Genomic DNA, 18,124 nt, shown 5'->3' on the forward strand with positions numbered 1-18,124 from the left:
TGTTGCATGCAAATGTTAAGTAAATAGTGCTATTTATAATTATCATCCCTATCTTCTAGATAGGAAAACAGTTCAGGGTTGTTAAACTATTTGCCCCAAGTTCACAGATATCAGAGGAGCTGGGCTTTGAACCCAGGCAGTCTGGCCTCCTGGAGCCTGGGGTTTTTAAGCACTGCACTCCCTTGCCTCTTTGTTTTTTCTCTTCCTCTGTTGGTGAAATCTGTATTGATACACCCATAGTAGAGAACAATTTGACCATTTCTATGAAAAGTAAAGTCCCTTACAAATATAAAACTCTCCTAGATCCAGAAATTCCACTTTAAGGTAATATTGCTCAGAACTAGTCACACAGTGTGCAGGGATAAGGAATATTCATTTGATGCAGCAACAGATAACTGGAATAGACCCCATCCCCAGCTCCAGAGGAAAATCCTGATTAGATTAAACCAACCGGGGTGGCCTCTTTCTTTCAACAGGGATTGCTTTAGGGTGGGCGTGTGATGGTTCCAGCCAATGAGACAGGAGGGAAGGTTGTTGGTGGCTGCAGGGCTAAACTTCCATGCTCCTAAGAAGGAGGCCATCCCTGTCTTCCCCTGGACATCGCTGTGTCTGGTGGTGACACCTGGAACTGTGTCACCATCTTGAATCCCAAAGGGCATAAGTCTGAGGCTGAAGCCAGTGATGAGGACATCAGTTTGGAGAAGATGAAGCTGGAGGTCTGGAGATAGTTTTGACCCAGTAACTGTTCCCTCCTGGGCTCTGCCCACTCCTTCCTCTAGACCGCTGGTTGTGGGAGACACAACCTTTCTTGTTGCTTAAGCCAATTTGACTTGGGTTTCCAGCCAAAGTTGTCCCAACCAACACAGCGCTGCTGCCTTAAAAAAGAATCAAGTACATATGTCCTGTGAAGTGGTCTTGAAAAAAAAATCAAACCACAATCTGATCGATTTTCTAGATCCAATATCAGTTTGCAGGACATGCAAAAAGGGGAACATGCTAAACACAGAATGCCATCAGCAAAATCCAGAATGGAGAACTCTAGAGCAAACAACTGGGTTCTTCAACCAAAAAAACTCCAAGGAAAAAATATAGATGGAGGGAGAACCTATAAATGAAAAGAAACTTAAAAGACACATCGACCAATCATATTGTGGGCCTTCATTTGTTCCTGGCTCAAACTGTTAAAATCAAGTTTATTGGCAATCGGAAATTGAACAGTGACTGGATAATGGATAATATTAAGGGGTTACTGATTTGTAAGGTATGTAAATGTAGTTGTGGTTTATGGTTAAAAAAAAAATGGAGTCCTTACCTTTCAGAGAAACATATTGAAATGTTTGCAAAATGGTATGATGCCTGAGATTTACTTCAAAATAATGCAACATGGTGGGGAGGCATGGTGAGATGAGTGGGGGTTTAGAGGATTCAGGATGCATCATGATTTGCTAATTGTTGAAGCTGGATGATGGGCACATGGGGGTTTCACTAGACCATTCTATCTCCCTTCAAATATGTTGAAAATTTTTCCTACTAAAAAATTAGCAAAAGAATGAGGTAGATCTGAATTGACAGGAAAAACAGCCTTCAGAAATTTCCTTTCTCTTGCATTATCAAACTCCACTCCCTCTCCATGTATCCTTCACATCAGCATAGAAACGTGGTTGAGTATCTCCCATCTTAAAAAAAGTTTCCTTGACTTCATGTCCCCAAACCAATGCCACCCCATTTCTCTGCTCACCTTCTCAAGAAGGCTCTTACCCCTGATTTCACTTCCTCACCACCCCATACCAATCAGCCCGTCCTGCCTCCTCCTGACCCTACCACTCCACGGACGCTGCTTTTGGCAAGTGTGATGGTTTGAAGCTGTTATATACCCCAAGAAAGGATCATTTTCTTTTAATCTGTTCCTGTGGCTGTAGACCTATTGTGGGTGGGGCCCTTTGATTAGGTTATTTCAGATGAGATATGACCCACCTCATTCAAGGTGGTCTTAATCCTCTTATTGGAGTCCTTTGTAAGAGGATAAAGGACACTTGGAGAAGTTTAGAGAAAAGCCCAAGAGAAGCTAAGAGAGACGGAAGCTAAACTCAGAAAGAAAGTCACAGGCAGAGCAGCCAGAAGCTGAGAGCAATGAAACCCGGGAGAGAAGGACCAGCAGATGCCACCATGTGCCTTCCCATGTGACAGAGGAGTCCCAGATCTCCAGCAGCCTTTCTTCAGGAAGAAGGTATCGTCCCGTCGATGCCTTGTTTGGACATTTTTCAAAGCCTCAGAACTCAACTTGTAAGGTAATAAATCCCCATTTTAAAAGTCAATCCATTTCTGGCATATTGCATTCCAGCAGCTTTACCAAACCAAAACAGCAAGGTCAGCAGGGCCTCCAGGTTGCCATGGCCAACTGTTATCTTTTCATCGGGATCTTAATCACTCTCCCAGCAGCTTCTGACCTACTTGGCTGCCTCCTCCTCCTCAGAACCCTCTCTCCTCCCCACCATTTGTGACACCCCACTTCCCGGCTCCTACCTAATCTCTCTGCCCACTCCTTCTCGGTCTCCCTTCCCGGGTCCAAGCATTCTCTGTCTTGGGCCACTTCTCTTCCTCCAGGGCACTCTCTTCTTTATCTCACTCTGTTTGTCTCTCCCGCTCCCATGGCTTTAACACTCTCTGGGGCCAGACCTTCTCCTACAAGCTGCCTCCTTGGATATCAGCTCTGGAGCCCAGCCCCTTGAGATTGGGTCCTACTCCTGCAGCTTCCAAGCTGCATGATCTTGGGCAGTTAAGTCACCTCTCGAGTCTCAATTGTCTCATCTACTAAGCAGAGATCCAACAAGTGCTCCCTCACAGTCATAATGAAGATTAAGTGAATTCAAGGATATAAAGAACAGTGCCTGACACATGCTAAGTGCTCAGTAAATGTTAACTATTATGATATCTCCCAGGCATCTCAAACTTAATATGCCCCCAAGTGGATCTCTAGACCCCACCACTAGCACCCCTGTAGAGGAAAAAAATGTTCTGTTCCAACCTTCCCAGCTCATTACATTGCACAATTACCCATGTGTTCAGTCCAGAAACCCAGGAGGTGTCCTTAATGTCTTCCTCTCCCATCCCACCCTTCCCTCCCCACCCATCCAATTCTTCAGCAAACCCTGTTGATTCTAACTCCAAAACAAATCTCAAATCAGTCTTTCTCTCCCTCCCTGGCCACCTCCCAGTTACCACCCATCCTGTGTCACCTGGCCAACTGCAGAAGCCTTCTGGCTGATTTTCCTTCCTCTCCTCCTCCCTCCAGTCTGCCCTCTGCCCTCACCCCACCCCCACCCCGGACAGCCAAACAGTCCTTTAAAAATATCTTCTGCTTTGTTCAACCCCAGTGGCTTCTCCTGCCTCACAGGTGCCTTTCTCCCCTTGCTTTGTCTGCTCCAGCTCCTGCTGCCTTCCACTCTGCTCCTCCAACACCTAATTCACAGCCTTTGCACATACAGTCCCTCTACTTAGAACACATCCCCCCCGCTGTCCATATGACTGCCTGCTTCTCAGCCTTCAGGTGTCACCTCACCTGAGTCCCCTCCTTACCACCCTACCTAATATCACCCGTCCCCCTTATGATAGAACACAGCACCGTGCTAAGTGAACACATCATGGTTTCTACTTACAGATTTACTTGTTTATTTGTTTATGGCGTGTCTCCCCACCCTGAAGTCCCAAGTTCCTTGAGGAACAGGGGCAGGTAATTGCCATATCCCTAGCTCTAAGTATCATATCTGGCATTAGCAGGTGTTCGGTAAATATTTGTTGAGTGAATCATATTAGATTGTGGATTTTAAAAGAAAGTCCATTGTGGGTCAATACGTAGGGAGTTGTGGCAATTACACATGTCAGTCTGCAAACAGATGTGCAATTACATTATTTTCTATGATCCTTCTTAGTTTCCATCCTTGAAGCCCCATTCTGCCAAAGCAGTTGGAAACAAGTTAAACTTCAGTCTTCCTGAGGTTGGGCCACAATTCCCAGATCTTCAGCAGGGCCAAGTTTGCTGTAGGTGGGGAAGGAAGGAGGCTGCGAGGGTTGCGGGGAAAGGCAGAGGATGGACAGCCTTCAGCCCTGGAAAAACTGTGGCCACTGCTGAGAGGCCCATCACCCTGCCTCCATGGGCCCCCCAGTCCCGTGCCTCTGCACTGCTTCTGCTCTGGGCTTCGGGCAGAGGAGTATTTCTACAGGGCTGCCTGTGGTCCTGCAGACCGTTCCACTCTGGGGACCCTGCGAGGAGGCAAGAGACAGTACCCTCCCCTTTCTGGCCAAGATTATTGTCTCTGGAGAAAGATTCTCTTTCACTAAGGACTTCAGCTTTTGAAACCCAAAAGCCAAAACCAGCTTTTCTGCTCTTAGGCCTGCCACATCCATCCCCAGGGGCAATGAGCACAGAACCCAGAGCGCAGAAAAAGAGGAAAAGAGAGGGGGAGGAACAAAACAGATTAATAGAAAATATATTATATGTTTTGAAAAAATGATGCTGATTACCACGTGGCGCCTTGACTGGAGGGGCCAACATGGACAGGTTCAGTTGGCAGGTAGTGATGGGACAGGGACTAGTGGGGGCCGTGGAGATGGAGAGAAGTGGGTAGCTGTCAGCGCTATTTGGGAGATAAAAATCAACAGAACTCAGAACCAGGTGAGGAATTGCATGGGTGGGGGGCAATAAGGAAGATGGAAGAGCCAAGAATGACTCCTTAGATCCTGCCTTGGAAAATGGGATGGTTGGCCCTTCACACATGGTGTTCCCATTTCTGGAACACCATCCTCCACCCAGAACCCCTTCACCTGGCCAACTCCCACTCATCCTTCAGATCTCCATTCATGCATCACGTCTTCAGAGCCGCCTTACCTGACCCCAGCCCCTTGGTGTGATGTTCTTCTATTTATTCAGTGTGCAATTACACGCCGATTAGTATCTTCCCCACCAGACTGTTAAGTCTGTGAGCTGATCTGGGCTCACTCTTGCACCCCCAAGTCCATAGTAAGTGCCCAATAAATAAATGCAGAGGAAACTGGGCTGTCTCCTACAGGTGGTGTTTCTCCAGAGTGGAGGTTGCTGGCATCCAAAAGGTGCAGACAACCGCCCCCACTCTTAGAGTCTGTGTGAAAAGGGCAGGTGGCCTCACCCCACCCACCTGTAGAATCTGCGTGTGTGTATGTGAAGAGCCTGTTACTGGGGGCACAGTGACATGCATGGATCTGGAGGTAAAAGTTGGCAAGCGTCGCCATAAGCAGGCAGGGCCTGCAGGAGCTTCTGGCACCGAAGGCAGAGGAGTGAGTGCATGAGAAGGTGACTCCCCGGGCCAGGTGGGAAGGCGTTGAGGGAGGGGAGGAGGTGCCAGGTGGGGCGTGGGGTGCGCAGAGAGGTCTTGTTATGATGGTGTTCAGTGCCCAGCCCCAGGGACCTCCCTAACCTGCCCTGAATTAAACAAACACTCCACAGAATCCATTGTTTCACAGTTGGTGGATTTATTTGTTTTGTTCACCTCCTGCATCTAGAAAGATGCCTGGCACACAGCAGAGTCTCCGGAAGTATCTGTTGACTGTGGTAGGATGGAAGGAGCCCTGAAGTCCTGGGAGAGTCACACCAGAATACAGACTGGGATTACCTTTCCCACGGGGGAAAGCTGCAGGAGGATTAAACCGGGTAATGTATATAAAGTCCTGGCACGTGGAAGCAGTTTAATAAACTCGGGCTCAAGATCTGGGGAGAGAGGCAGGGATGAGGGAGGAGGGATGGGAGGAGGCCGAGTGGGGAGTCACGGGGAACCCCCTGAGGACAGTCCCGCGGGGAACCTCGAGGGGTCTCCCCGCAGCACCCCACCACCACCACCGCCCGGCTCCCAGCGACCGACCCCCTGCCCCACCCGGCGGATCGGGAGGAATTTGCCCCGGTGACCTCCCCAGGAGCACTCCTGTCGCCATGGCGACGGGCCGCGGAACAAGCAGCCTGATTGTCCCTGCTCAGCGGGGCAGGTGAAACCCCGGCCACGTGACCGATACTGGGCCAGGTGCGGTTACCCGCCACCCGCGTTAACCCCCTCCACGCCGCCGCAGGCCCCGCCCGGAGCACTGCACCAGGAGTCACGCAGCCGGGAAGGAATCCGGCGGCGCCACGTACCGCGGCGGGACTTGGGGCCGGTTGCTTCGCCTCCCTGGGCTCCAGGTCCGCGTGGATAAAACAAGGCTAAGACCTGCCCACTTCACGGGAAGGTTGGAACTGCTGGGAAAGTGTAAACCCGTCCTCCTCCCAGGAGTGGCTCTTTCTCTGATTTCCTGTTCTCCGTTCACATCCACACCAGGATATCGGGGCTCCATAAGGCCTTCCCCTCGCATAGCTTGACACCCCCTAAGAGGGAGACCCTCTACAAACAACAGCCAGTGCACTGGCCCCTCTCCAAAAAGCCAGGGAGGGGTGGGCAGCCCTAAGGGGGACCCCCTCCCTAACATATCATCACCAGAGGAGTCCTTCTCGGGTGGCAGCACCCCCTCCCCTGCCTCCACAGTGTCTCCGGAGTGTTCAAGTGGAAACCACAAGCAGACTGGTTTTTCTGCTTGCCACCAAGCCCTCATCCACCACGTGACCTGACTGTCAAGGCTGCTCCTGCCCCCAGACCCAGGTTCTTTGGCTCCTGGGCAGATGGTCAAGGGTCCTGGGCCAGACTCAGGTTACCTGGCTAGACACTAGGCTGGTGGGGATGGGCAGGCAGGGGGTGCTGTTTGAAACCACCTTTGAAATACTACCCACCTGAGTCACCAAGACTGCATCAACCCCCCTTACCTCCATCTACCAGCTCTAGAAAAACACCCCACTGGGTCATCTCCTCCAAGGCCCCCTCCCCCAGGCCCCGGATCAGCCTCCACCCAGGGCTCAGGTGTCCTCACGGCGCCCCTAATGACTGTGCTGGCAAAGAGCATGCCACGTGGTGTGTTTAGAGTCCCCAGTGACCTCAAAGCCCTCCTCAGATAAGAAGAAAACACCTGGCTCCCAAGGCTGATGGGAGATGGAGCCTCAGAATTAGGATGCAGCCTGCTAGTTGTCTACTCCAGTAGCCTGCCCTAAGGAGGTGAGGGAGGGGCAGGGGAGGTAGGAGAGGGCTGGCTCAGGTGTTATCTCCTGGAAGCAACTCAGACCCAGCTACCAGGTGAACCTTCACCCAGCTTCAGCTCATGCCCTGAACCTCTCCAGGATCATTCAATGATTGCACTTTGCATCAGATGCACTTTGCACCAGCTGAATTAAACATACCCCCGCCTCCCAGGAGCTGCCAGCCTGCGGTGGACACAGACAAGGACAAGGACAGTTCTATAATACGAGCCACAGACTCCAACAAATGCTTTGAGAACATGGGGTGGAAGAGATTGATTTTAACTAGGGAAATCTGGGAAGGCTTGAGGAGAAGGTGGCAATTATATTGGGCTTTCAAAAGATGTATGAGACTAGAGCAACTGGCTGTCTGGAAGTCGGACACAGCATCCCCAGCAGGGGAAGAGGAGGTAGTAAAGATCTAGCTGTAGTTCATACTCGGGCTGCCTGGTTGGGGAGTAAGAGAAAAGAGACTACAAGGTGGAAAAGTAGCATCAGTCTGGGGGAGGCTTGGAAAGCTATGATGAAGTTTCAACTCTCAACTTCAGGGATGGGTAGTCCCTGAAGGTTCTGAGCAGAGGAATGCCACGATTAAGTTGGCTGGAGAGGATGGACTGCAGACGAAGCCAGTTAAGATCCAAAACAGACCACCATCACCATCACTCCAGACTAGGGAGAGGAGATGGCAGCGGGTCAGGGTTCTAAAGGGAGGCGATTTCCCTGCAGGATGTGTTGAGTTTTGGGGGTGGAAGGACTGTTAATTTCTCCGCTGGTAAACGTTGGGAGGGAGCAGGTCCGAGCCGTGTCAGCTCAGCCCAGGAATCCCCCCACCCGTCCAGACCACCGGCTGGGGTTCGAGCCTGCCCTCCCACCTTGACTCACAACAGAAACAGATCAGACTGAGGTGCTAGCTCTGCCCCTTGGACAGGCACCTGCGTTCCCATCTGTAAAGGGGGATTTGGAGGTGATCTCTAGAGTCCCTCCGAGCTCTTTCTACAGTCGATGACTTCCGGATGGGTAATGGGTCTCCAAACTGGCGCCTCTCGCCCGGCCGGCGGCACAGAAATTATGACACTTCCCAAGGCGATGCGTGAGAGCAGAGGAGCAGAGGTGCGGGGCCGGGCGCGGGCCAAGGCAGGGCCTTCCTCGGCTTGCCAGGGATCTGCCCACGGCCGCCCAGAGCTCGCGCGCATCACCGAGGCCATTAGGAGACCGCATTCCCACGTGGTAGCGCCGACTCTTCGCAGGATTCGGCGCGGAGGTGGGCGTGGCTTCACGAGGGGGCGGGGCTGCCTTTACGGGAAGACGCCTGCGGGATTACGTCATGGCGCCAGGGGAGGAGCTGGGGAGAACGACAATTCCCTAAGATTACGTAAGGGAACGAGACCGAAGACTGGGCATTACGCGAGGGGGCGGAGCCCGGGCTGCGGGTGGAGCGTCAGTTGGAGTTGGGCCGGGCTCTGACCGGAGGGGGCGGGGCTCTGAGCTGAGGGGCGGAGCGTGGGGGCGGACGTCCACCGCCTAGTGCGCGCCGAGGAGCGTCTCCCCGGCATGCTCCGCTGGGCTCGAGTCTGGAGCGTCCCCCATGGGGGGCCTGGGCCCTCCCGTTCCGGCTTCTCGAGGGTGTCCATTGCTCCCAGTAGCGGCGGTGGCGGCGGCGCCGAGCCCAGGTCAGTGAAGGGCGCCCGGTGGGAAGCCGTTCCGCTCCTCCCGCTCCCGCCCGGCTCCTCCCGCTCCCGCCCGGCTTCGACGGCCCGACCCCCTTCCCTTGGCCCCGCCCCCGCCCGGGCCCCTCCCCCATACCCCTTTCCCCCCACCCCTGACCCTCCCGCCAGGCCGCTGCCGCTTTCCTACACGCTTCTGGACGGGGAGCCGTCCCACCCGGCCCTCGTCTTTCTGCACGGGCTCTTCGGCTGCAAAACCAACTTCAACTCCATCGCCAAGGCCCTGGCCCAGCAGACAGGTCGGAGGGTGAGCTTCCGGGAGGGGCGGGGCCAGGAGGGGGCGGGGCTTGGGGTGGGGCCCCCATGGGGCCAGCTTCTGAGCCCTCGCTCCTGGGGGCCAGTTGAGGAGCGGCGGGTCTCCCGGGCCGAGGGCAGCCCCGCAGCAGAAATGAAAGGAGTTGTCCTTCCAAGGATGGAGGCCGCCCGAGCAGACCCAGGAGGGCCTTGGATTGACCTCCATTCATTCCCTCACCCTTGCATTCCTCCAGTCCCGCATTCACCAGCCCTGTTACAGGTCGACATCTGCGCCCTCCACGCCCATGAAGGGGGTCGGCCCCTGCTTGTTCACCAGGGATGCTGGGGGGCTCACCACCTACTATAGGAGCCATCTTTCTACCCTCCGAGACTTGGAAATTCCTGGAGTCTCTTTCCTGGCTTTCTCTGGGGTTGCCACTCAGCCAGGCCAGACCTTCAGACCAACAGGTCATACCCGTTGGGACTTCTCTTTTCTGGCAGAGTGGCTTCCTGTGCCTGGGAAGTGGGCCCTCTCACCATCTGGGCCCTCCTCCTCCATCAGGATCTGTCCCCAGGCCCTACCCCCTCTTGACTTGCACCCCAAGTATGGATGCCAGCTCAGCCCCCCTCTCACCCCACTCCCCAGGTGCTGACGGTGGATGCTCGGAACCATGGTGACAGCCCCCACAGCCCCAACATGAGCTATGAAGCCATGAGCCAGGACCTGCAGGACCTCCTGCCCCAGCTGGGCCTGGTGCCCTGCGTCCTCGTTGGCCACAGCATGGGAGGCAAGACGGCCATGCTGCTGGCACTGCAGAGGGTGAGCCGCCCCCATCCGGAGCCTTCTCCCATCCTGTATAGACTCCGAGGGCCCAGCAGGCAACCTGGGACCCAAATGACTGTGGGAACTGTCCCTGAGAACCCCTGCACCTGCCTGAAGCTCTGGCCTGTCCCCTTCTGGTTCTCTCCCACAGCCAGAGCTGGTGGAGCGTCTGATTGCCGTGGACATCAGCCCAGCGGAGACCACATCCGTCTCAGACTTACCGACCTACATGGCAGCCATGAGGGCTATAGACATCCCGGCTGAGGTGCCCCGTTCCCGTGCCCGCAAACTGGCGGACGAGCAGCTCAGCCCTGTCATCAAGGTGATGCACTCAAGCCCCCCCCCCCAAGGGTGTCAAGGGCTGGGACCCGTCAAGGAAAGAGCATCAGCCCCAGCTCCCATAGGAAGACCCCCCCCAACTGCCGGACCCCACAGGACATGGCCGTGCGGCAGTTCTTGCTCACCAACCTGGTGGAGGTGGACGGGCGCTTCGTTTGGAGGGTGAACTTGGATGCCTTGGCCCAGCATGTGGACGCCATCATGGCCTTCCCCCCGCTACAGGACGCCTACCCAGGGCCAACCCTCTTCCTCCTTGGTGGCAACTCCCAATACGTGCAGTAAGCCAGGCTGCCCTGGGGAGCCTGATGGGGTGGAGCTGGGCACCCAAAGACCACAGAGAAACTGCTGGGCATGTCGGCTCACATGGCCGTCCTTCTCTCCCCGTCACCACTCACCCCGCTCTCCCCACGCTTCTCTCTTTTTCTCCCCATCTTCCCACTTCATCCCCTTCTCGGCGGCCTTCTCTACACTGGACAGCCCCAGCCACCACCCTGAGATTAGGCGGCTCTTCCCTCAAGCCCAGATGCAGACTGTGCCAGATGCTGGCCACTGGATCCACGCTGACCGCCCACAGGACTTTGTGGCTGCCATCCGAGGCTTCCTATTGTAAGAGCCCCACATTGTTGGCAAGAGTGGGGACAGGAGACCCCAGGTTTGGGGCCCTGCAGCCTGTTCCACATTTGTGCACAGAAGGACTCAGGCGGGCACAGAGAGGACACAAGTTTGCAGCAGTGGTCAGGCCTTATTTATTTAATGAATAAAGACCCTGGTCCTGAGGCCTTGGGCTGTGCTCTCTCACCACCAACGCCCCCACCGACCCAGGGAGAATCGGGCCCCAAGAGGCCTGGCAGCTCCGGGGTCCACCTGGGCTCCCCGAGCGTCCTCGGCCTCTCTCTGCAGCTGACTCTGGACCTGCTGCCTCACCAGCTGCTGCATGTCCTCCTGGGGACAGGAGAGCAGGTTCGGGGTTGGCCCCGCACCCCACTCCTCCCTGTGCCCCCCGGGCCCGGCTGGCTTTTCCACCCTACCTCCCAAGCCTCCACCTCCTGCCTCAGCCTCAGTTTCTCCTCCACGACCTCCAGCAGCTGGGCCTCCACAGCTCGCAGCTTGGCCCTGCACGCGTCCAGCTCAGCCTCCACCGCCCGCTTCCTGCTTGGGTGGTGGGGGAGTGTGGGGATGACTTTCCTTCCAGGAATGCCTGGCGTCCCTGCCACTCCTCTAGCAGGACGCAGCCCTCAGGGCAAGCCACCCACTGCCTCCCCGACTCTGCAGCAGCTGCCCCTCACTTGGCAATGGCTTCATCCCGTTCCTGGAGGACTTGGTCCAGCGAAGGCTCTGTCTGCGTGTCCCCCAGTGCTCCAGCCACTTGGGATTCTGGGCTCCGTAGCAGGCTGACGGAGGAGGGGGCGGTGACCTGGGACTTGCCTGGATGAGGTGCCCCGGGGCGGGGTCTAGGGTGTCCTCTACCTGCCCTCCAGTGCCCCAGTCTCATGAACCTCTGGAAAATAGATCAGGGGGCTGGGGTCATGCTGAGAGGGCGGCAGGCCTGGCAAGAAGAGTGAGCAGGGCCTGTGGATCCTCCGAAGAGGAAAGGAGTTCTCACCCATGCCCCAGAGAGGGACAGGGTAGGTTCAGAAGGACACTTACCCCTCGAGGGCCCCAGCAGAAAGGGTGGCCTGGTGACCGGGACTCTTGTCAGCAGGGTGGGGCGGGCAGAGGACATGGCCCTTTGCCCTCCCTTCCGGGCTGGGCACTCCCTGTCAGGCCCCGCCCGCCCCAGGCCAGCCCAGGCCCCTGCTTCCCCTCCTGGACCAGGGGGCCCCCAGCCCCTCCCTGCCCAGTCACCCCCTGCACCCCCTCACCCCAAGGGGGCGCTATATGCATGTCTTGGGATGAGAAAGGGGCAGAACCAGGACCTGGCTCCTGGGCAGCCCCATTGCTAAGAGACTGGGTGCCCCGGCCCCCACCCTGAGGGTTTGGCATCTTGGTCCTTGGAATGACATCAGCACAAACATAACTATGACCGTGCCTCAGCTGAACACAAAAGGAGGGGAAGAGTTCAAATATTCTTGGTAAATTCCTCCTAACATCTTGAATATCCATCCTCCCTGGCAATATTTCTCACTCTTCTTCCCATATCCCCAGTGTCCTGCTCCAGGAGCATGGGTGGGTCTGCTGGGCCCTTGGGGGTCTCAGCACCCCACACCCTCCACAAGCTCAAGGGACCTCTCCCCATTGGCAGGCCTTTTCAGCAGGCTTCTGTGGTGGGGATCCGGTCCTCCACTCAGCTCTGAAGGTCAGCGCTTCCTTCCAGGCCCCCAGGAGGCCAGGGCTCCTCCAGCAGCTGGACTGACGGCTTCTTTGATGGACCCACAGGTAAACAGGTGGCCTTGAGCTGTACCGCAAGTACAGGCTTTTCTGTGTGTTTTGAGAGCCTACTCTGTGCCATGGCCCAGACAGTCTTGGGGACCTCCGGGGCTAGCAGAGATGAAGCATAAATACGATCAGAAAAGGATGACGGGGTCCAGGGGGCAGTGGGAACACAAAAGAGGGGTCTCTCACACCCAGGCTGTCAGAGCACTTTCTGCAGGAGCGTGTCCAGGATGAATCCCGCGGGAGAGAGCCAGAAGGGCTCACACTCTTACTGGGCACTTCTTTTGTTTTAACTTTGTATTTTGAAACAATTTCCAGCTGCTCTTTGATGTCACTCCCCAATGTCCAAAAATTATCCAATTAGGGTAAAAAAAAAAAAAAAAATCCAGTGTGATATCAAATGTTCCCAGTTGTGACAGCCCTCTGGTCTTCAGTCTACAACAATCCCAGCCTTTCCTTGAGTCTCAGGACGTTGGCACTTCTGAAGATGACAGGGAAGTTATTTTGTGGACTGTCCTGCAATTTGGGTTTGTCCAGTTCTTCCTCATGATGAGAGCATCGTGATGCATTTTGGGCAGAAATATCACAGAAATGATGCTGTTTTTGTCTCCAGGATCAGCTGGAACCTTGACTGATGGAGTTGATGGGGACTCCTTATTGAGACGGAGTCTCCCCTGTACAAGGACTTTTTTCCCTTTTGTATTTAACAAGTATGAGGAGAGGGGAGGTACTTTGAGACTTTCTACCTCCCACTTTCACCCATAGATTTTAGCATCTTTTGGTGCCATAATTAATTATTACTACAATGGTTGTCAAATGATATTTTTCTTATTCCATTATTTCCTCTACCTTTATTAACTGGCATTCCACTGTAAAGAACTTTCTGTTCTCTTAAGTTTGTTTACTCGTTTGCCTTTTATATCAGGTGGACTCAGTTTCTCATTTGTATTCAATGGATTATAATCCATGGCAATCATTACTGACTTTGATGCTTAAATTGTTCCAGATTTGGCCATTGGGTAACCTTGCTGCCTTCTTATCATTTGAGATGTGCGTCATTCTTTGAACACTTCCTTTCTTTCTGGCACAGCAAGATATTCCAGGCTCATCTTGTTTTGCCCTGCCCAGCCCTGGAATTAGCCATTTCTTCAAAGATCCCTGGTTCTCTCCAGTGAGGAATGGGTACTTGGAAACCAAGACCCAGGTATTAGGTGTTCTCATTGCAACAGGAGTAATCATACCTCCAGGCCCACTAAGCAGACACATACACAACATAAACGTACACATTTCCATCTGGATTTCCATATTTGTCTACAGTACATATATTGAAAACAAGTTTATATGTAGATCATGAATTCCAGTCCAATGGCACAGAGTTTATTGTATCCTTTCCCCTTTCCAAATCTAACCCCTCCCTCAACAGTGGGAAATCTAGCCCCTGTTGTCCTCAACGTATTTATCATTTGCCCAAACCCACTGTAGGTGGCTAATCTCCCAATACAGCTGAGCCTCCCCTGACTTAGACACCCTCCTTGTACGGACTTGGCTCCTCCAAGGCTGCCTTCTCACCCACTCCAGTGTCATCCTCACGCCTGGCCCTGGCTGACACAGAGCTACCAAACATATTCTGAAGTGCTTTATGTCCATCCATTTATTCATTTGTTCACTCCAAAAATATTTATTGAGCACCTGGTCAACAAACGTGTTCCCGGTATGTTTCCAGGTGATAGATACAGAGCAGTAGCAAGACCTCATGGAGCTCACAGTCTAGTGCAGGGAGACAGACAACAGACAAATAAGCAAATATATCAGATGGTAAGAAGTGCTGTGGAGAAAAGGTAAGAAGGGAAAGAGAATGGGAAAATTAAGAAAAGTAAGGAAGAGCAGATTGCTATTTTGTAAAATTACCTGAAAGAGATCACAGTTACCTTAAAGAGATCACAAATGTCCAACTACCATTTAGATTGATTGAAAAACAAGTACCCTAATGCATCCTTGTGTCTTGGAATAATATTTTCAGTGACAGCATCGTTTATAGGTTGAAAAAGTGCTGCATTTTTTCAAAGCAACAGTGAAGATGACGTGGTCTTGAACACTGTGTTAGGGAGCCCTAAGGAGGCGCTAGTGACGCTAGTGACACATGACAATGACAGCGGGAGGCAGAAATGCAAGGGAATGTTTGAATAAGCTTTCGCAAAAACAGTGTTCCTGAATTAAATTATTCCAACAAGTGTACAATTTTAAATATTACGTGAAATTAACTAAATAAATATTACAAGTAGAGACTTGATTATTTCATCTACACCCCCAAAAGTTTAAATTCAAATATTTGCCAATTTTTTTTTCTTTTAATTTTCTCACTGGAAAAAGGAGGAAATAACCTTGTAATTAAGCCATATAGTGATTCCATCCCAAAGCCCCAGTCCGAAGTTTGCAAAATAGTAGGGATCAAGCTCCAAATGCCTGCGGCCCACGTGTCCTCCTGCTCCCCCAGTATGACAGCCCAGACAGCTGGGTGGAGCTGGGAGATGGTTCCAGGTTGATAGAGAGCTGGGTGGGGGAGGACGTCAGGGGGAAGGAGAGCTGCCAGCTGGGCAGGGGCCTGCACTTCCTGATAAAAAGTATCTGGGATTTGGATGAGTGGCAGCTTAAAACTCTGTCACCTAGCCCCATGTATGACCTTGTCCGTATTTATCTCCCCAAGCCTTGTTTCCTCGTCTGTGAAGTGGAAATAACGGAATACCTCCCTGATGGGGTCTCGGTAAGAGTTAATTAAATAAGGCAACTCACACCCTGGCTGGCGTTTTGTACAATCGTGAGGCCAGGGCCAGACTTCCCAGGATTGGAGAGCAAGGGAATAAGCCTGTCATATCCCAGAAAGCAACGATGGGGAACCCTCAAAAGCACATACTCGTGTTTGCGCAGACCTTCCATGCTTCGGTCTTGGGGCCTGGGTCACGGCCCCAGGGGCAGTTCCATCCTGAATCCTACCAAAGCTTCCTCGTCTTCCTTCTCCTTTCTCTACTAAGCCTCTGTCCTCCCTCATCTCGCCCGTCATTACCCTTGTCACGCTGTCTTGTCGCCGTCAATGGGTGTCTCCCACCGGCCCGAGGGCTTCGGGAGCGTCCCCAGCTGCAATTGCGCCAGCGAGGCAATGCCGGCCTTGCCCAGCAGGTGACAGCAGTCCCCAGCGTCAGGGCTCCAGCGGGCAACCACTCCACCGTGCCCTCCGCCCACCCTCACAGTCTGTTGGAGGGAAACCCCAAACTGCACCCGGGGGCTCTGAGAGCTCCGCAAAGCCCAGACTTTCCCCCAGTGCTCCTTTAGGGAAGCACTGCTCATCCAAGCGCGCGCGTGCATATTCATTACTCAGTCACTCCACAAACACGCTTTCTGGGTCAGCCTTGGGGAAATCGATGAGAACAAGACCCGGTCCCTGCCCTTGAAATGTTCCCCAGTCTAAAGAGGGGACAGACACCTGCAGAGACTGTATCCACTCAGGGCAACAAGTGCCATAAGCGGGATAAGCACGGGTCTTCGTGGGACCACACACAAGGAACCCGAACGCAGGCTGGATTTCCAGGAGGGGGCGATGTCTAGCTGGCAGGACGAGGAGCATGGGGGTGGGGGAGGACCCGGGAGGAGAGATCCCTGGACCCGGGGGCTGCATGTGCAAAGGCCAGAGGAGGGTGTGCTGTGGGGGAAGGAATGGCAGGTGGGGGTTACAGCTGTCACAGGGTGGCAAGGAAAGCAGCCTCCAAGGGGTGAGGCAGGACCAGATGGCAAAGAACGGGCATGGGAAGCCACGTGGAGGCAGAGGGTTTTCTCCCCAGGGCAATGGGACCCCTCAATATCCTAAAGGAGCTGGAGGGGGAGTGGTGGTGGTGGTGGGGTGCAGAATGCCTATATTGGGGGCTTACAGATGCCCCTATAACTGGAGGGGGGCGGGGCTTTGCAGAGCAGTTGTCCAGACTGAGGAGCCCTCACTTGTCCACTTCAAAGATGTGGGGGGAAAGGGTTGATGGATGTTATGGAAACCACTTAGCTCCCTGTGGGAACAGTCCCTGCCCCCTCATCTTTCCCTGTGTTCACATCCTTTATCCAGAATGCCTTTGCACCCCTTTCTCCCCCGTGGGCCTATATGGCTCATGCTCTCACCCCCAGATAACCACTCAAATGCCACCTTCTCAGCAGTGCCCTCTCTGACCATCTGATTTAAAATCCCCCCTCACACCCAGCTCCCCCATCCCTTCTTTCCTGCTTTATCTTCTCCATAGCATATTATTAGCTTATCACCTCTTTCCTCTACTAGGAGGGCAAGGATTTTTGTCTTTCTCATTTGCTGCCATGTCAGCACATAGTAGATGCTCAACAAATACTTTATGAACTTCCAGCCCTCCAGTGCTACTCTCTGGTATTGTTGGACACACTCTTTCCTCTGTCTGGGCTGCCCACACCACTCCCTCCTGCAACCCACCTTCTCCAACACCCAGTTCAAATGTCACCACTTCTGGAAGCCACCCTGGCTACAGCACAGCACTCATCACATCACGTTGAAACCAGGTCTGTCTCCACCACTGCAATGGGGACACCTCGAAAACAGAACAGTGGCCCAAGAGCATTGTTACCCAGGTAACATTTGATGAATGAATGAATAATTGAATGAAGACATATCAGACCAGCAGGGTCTATGGTCTAAGGCAAAGGGAGCACATCCATTCTGTCATTCACCTTTCGTGCCACTGTTTAATATGCATGTAAATGGCTGCTGCTCGGCAAAACACCAGGGCTCCGTGCTGGCAGGAGCTGTCTCCCCTTCCTTCCCTTTCCCGACAAGGCCAGGCACTGGGCTCTGGATGTGCACCCATGACCCACCCCAACGAATCACCCCTGGACCAGGAGCCAGCCAGCACCTTTCCTGCCACGTGCTCCCACAGGGGAGGGCTGGCTTCTCACTGTCAAATGGGGGCACTTGACATTGAGTTCTTAACAGCTGGAATGGGTGTGGCCACCTCCCATGCCAGGCCACATCTGAGCCAGTCTCAGGCCAGGTTTTCCAGGGAAGGAGGGAGGGCTGGAACAGTGTCCTCTGGGTGGCCTGCCAGCCAGCTACCCTGTGCCCGCGGTCTGGGAGGAGTGCCAGACCTGGACGCGCTGGACAGCAGGGGGCTGGCCTGGTTCCAGAGCAACACCTTGGCAGCCTGGGGAAGGGAAGGAGGAGGCCTTGGCTTAAGGTCAAGAGGGTCCGGGCCAGGGCAAAGAGGGAGGAGCTGGGGTTGGTGGGGGGAGGCAGGGGAGCTGTGTGGCTGTTGTCTCAACAAGATGCTGGTAGGGACCTGAAAGAGAGCTTCTGCTACGAACTAGCCCCACCCCCACCCCCTGACATGCACCTCCTTGCAAGTACCACCAAGACCCCTTGTTAGTGCCAGAAGGAGCTGGGCCCAAGACTGGGGACAGTTTAGCTGCCCCCGGCTTCTAGATAGGAAATGGGACAGGCCTGGGGCTGGG

At 54.0% G+C, this 18,124-nt stretch overlaps 2 protein-coding genes across 6 annotated transcripts; one reads left to right on the plus strand and one right to left on the minus strand.

Annotated features, from left to right (window-relative positions):
* The first annotated feature begins 8,626 nt into the window (after nt 1–8,626).
* On the plus strand, nt 8,627–13,511 carry ABHD11 (abhydrolase domain containing 11). Of its 5 annotated transcripts, none has more exons than XR_005213674.1 (8): nt 8,627–8,793; nt 8,959–9,094; nt 9,728–9,901; nt 10,056–10,226; nt 10,340–10,521; nt 10,721–10,849; nt 12,486–12,619; nt 13,230–13,317. XR_005213674.1 is itself a non-coding variant. In XM_037815234.1 (8 exons), the coding sequence occupies exons 1-8, from the start codon at nt 8,675–8,677 to the stop codon at nt 13,379–13,381; spliced, it is 1,125 nt and encodes a 374-aa protein (XP_037671162.1). In that variant the 5' UTR covers nt 8,627–8,674; the 3' UTR covers nt 13,382–13,511. The 5 variants fall into 5 exon arrangements, 3 of the variants coding, with proteins under 3 accessions (XP_037671162.1, XP_037671163.1, XP_037671164.1); XR_005213675.1 differs by lacking the exon at nt 13,230–13,317 and adding an exon at nt 11,144–11,868 and having other exon boundaries at nt 12,486–12,620; XM_037815234.1 differs by having other exon boundaries at nt 12,558–12,619; nt 13,230–13,511.
* Nucleotides 10,975–11,898, minus strand: LOC119518175 (bicaudal D-related protein homolog). The gene is made up of 3 exons (XM_037815237.1): nt 11,530–11,898; nt 11,272–11,395; nt 10,975–11,185 (listed from the first exon to the last, which is right to left on the minus strand). The coding sequence occupies exons 1-3, from the start codon at nt 11,733–11,735 to the stop codon at nt 11,039–11,041; spliced, it is 477 nt and encodes a 158-aa protein (XP_037671165.1). The 5' UTR covers nt 11,736–11,898; the 3' UTR covers nt 10,975–11,038.
* Nucleotides 13,512–18,124: the final 4,613 nt, after the last annotated feature.

This window comes from Choloepus didactylus, chromosome 21 (genome assembly GCF_015220235.1).
Source record: "Choloepus didactylus isolate mChoDid1 chromosome 21, mChoDid1.pri, whole genome shotgun sequence".
In the NCBI taxonomy this organism is placed as follows: Eukaryota; Metazoa; Chordata; class Mammalia; order Pilosa; family Megalonychidae; genus Choloepus; species Choloepus didactylus.

What these genes read in the sequence shown, in the direction of transcription:
- ABHD11 (XM_037815234.1), top strand. Translation starts at nt 8,675, where the DNA reads ATGCTCCGCTGGGCTCGAGTCTGGAGCGTCCCCCATGGGGGGCCTGGG. An exon ending in CCCAGCAGACAGGTCGGAGG is followed by an intron (nt 9,095 to 9,727) that starts GTGAGCTTCCGG and finishes CCCACTCCCCAG; the next exon opens with GTGCTGACGGTGGATGCTCG. An exon ending in GGCAACTCCCAATACGTGCA is followed by an intron (nt 10,522 to 10,720) that starts GTAAGCCAGGCT and finishes TACACTGGACAG; the next exon opens with CCCCAGCCACCACCCTGAGA.
- LOC119518175 (XM_037815237.1), bottom strand. Translation starts at nt 11,735, where the DNA reads ATGAGACTGGGGCACTGGAGGGCAGGTAGAGGACACCCTAGACCCCGC. An exon ending in CGGGATGAAGCCATTGCCAA is followed by an intron (nt 11,396 to 11,529) that starts GTGAGGGGCAGC and finishes CCACCACCCAAG; the next exon opens with CAGGAAGCGGGCGGTGGAGG. An exon ending in AGGAGGTGGAGGCTTGGGAG is followed by an intron (nt 11,186 to 11,271) that starts GTAGGGTGGAAA and finishes TCCTGTCCCCAG; the next exon opens with GAGGACATGCAGCAGCTGGT.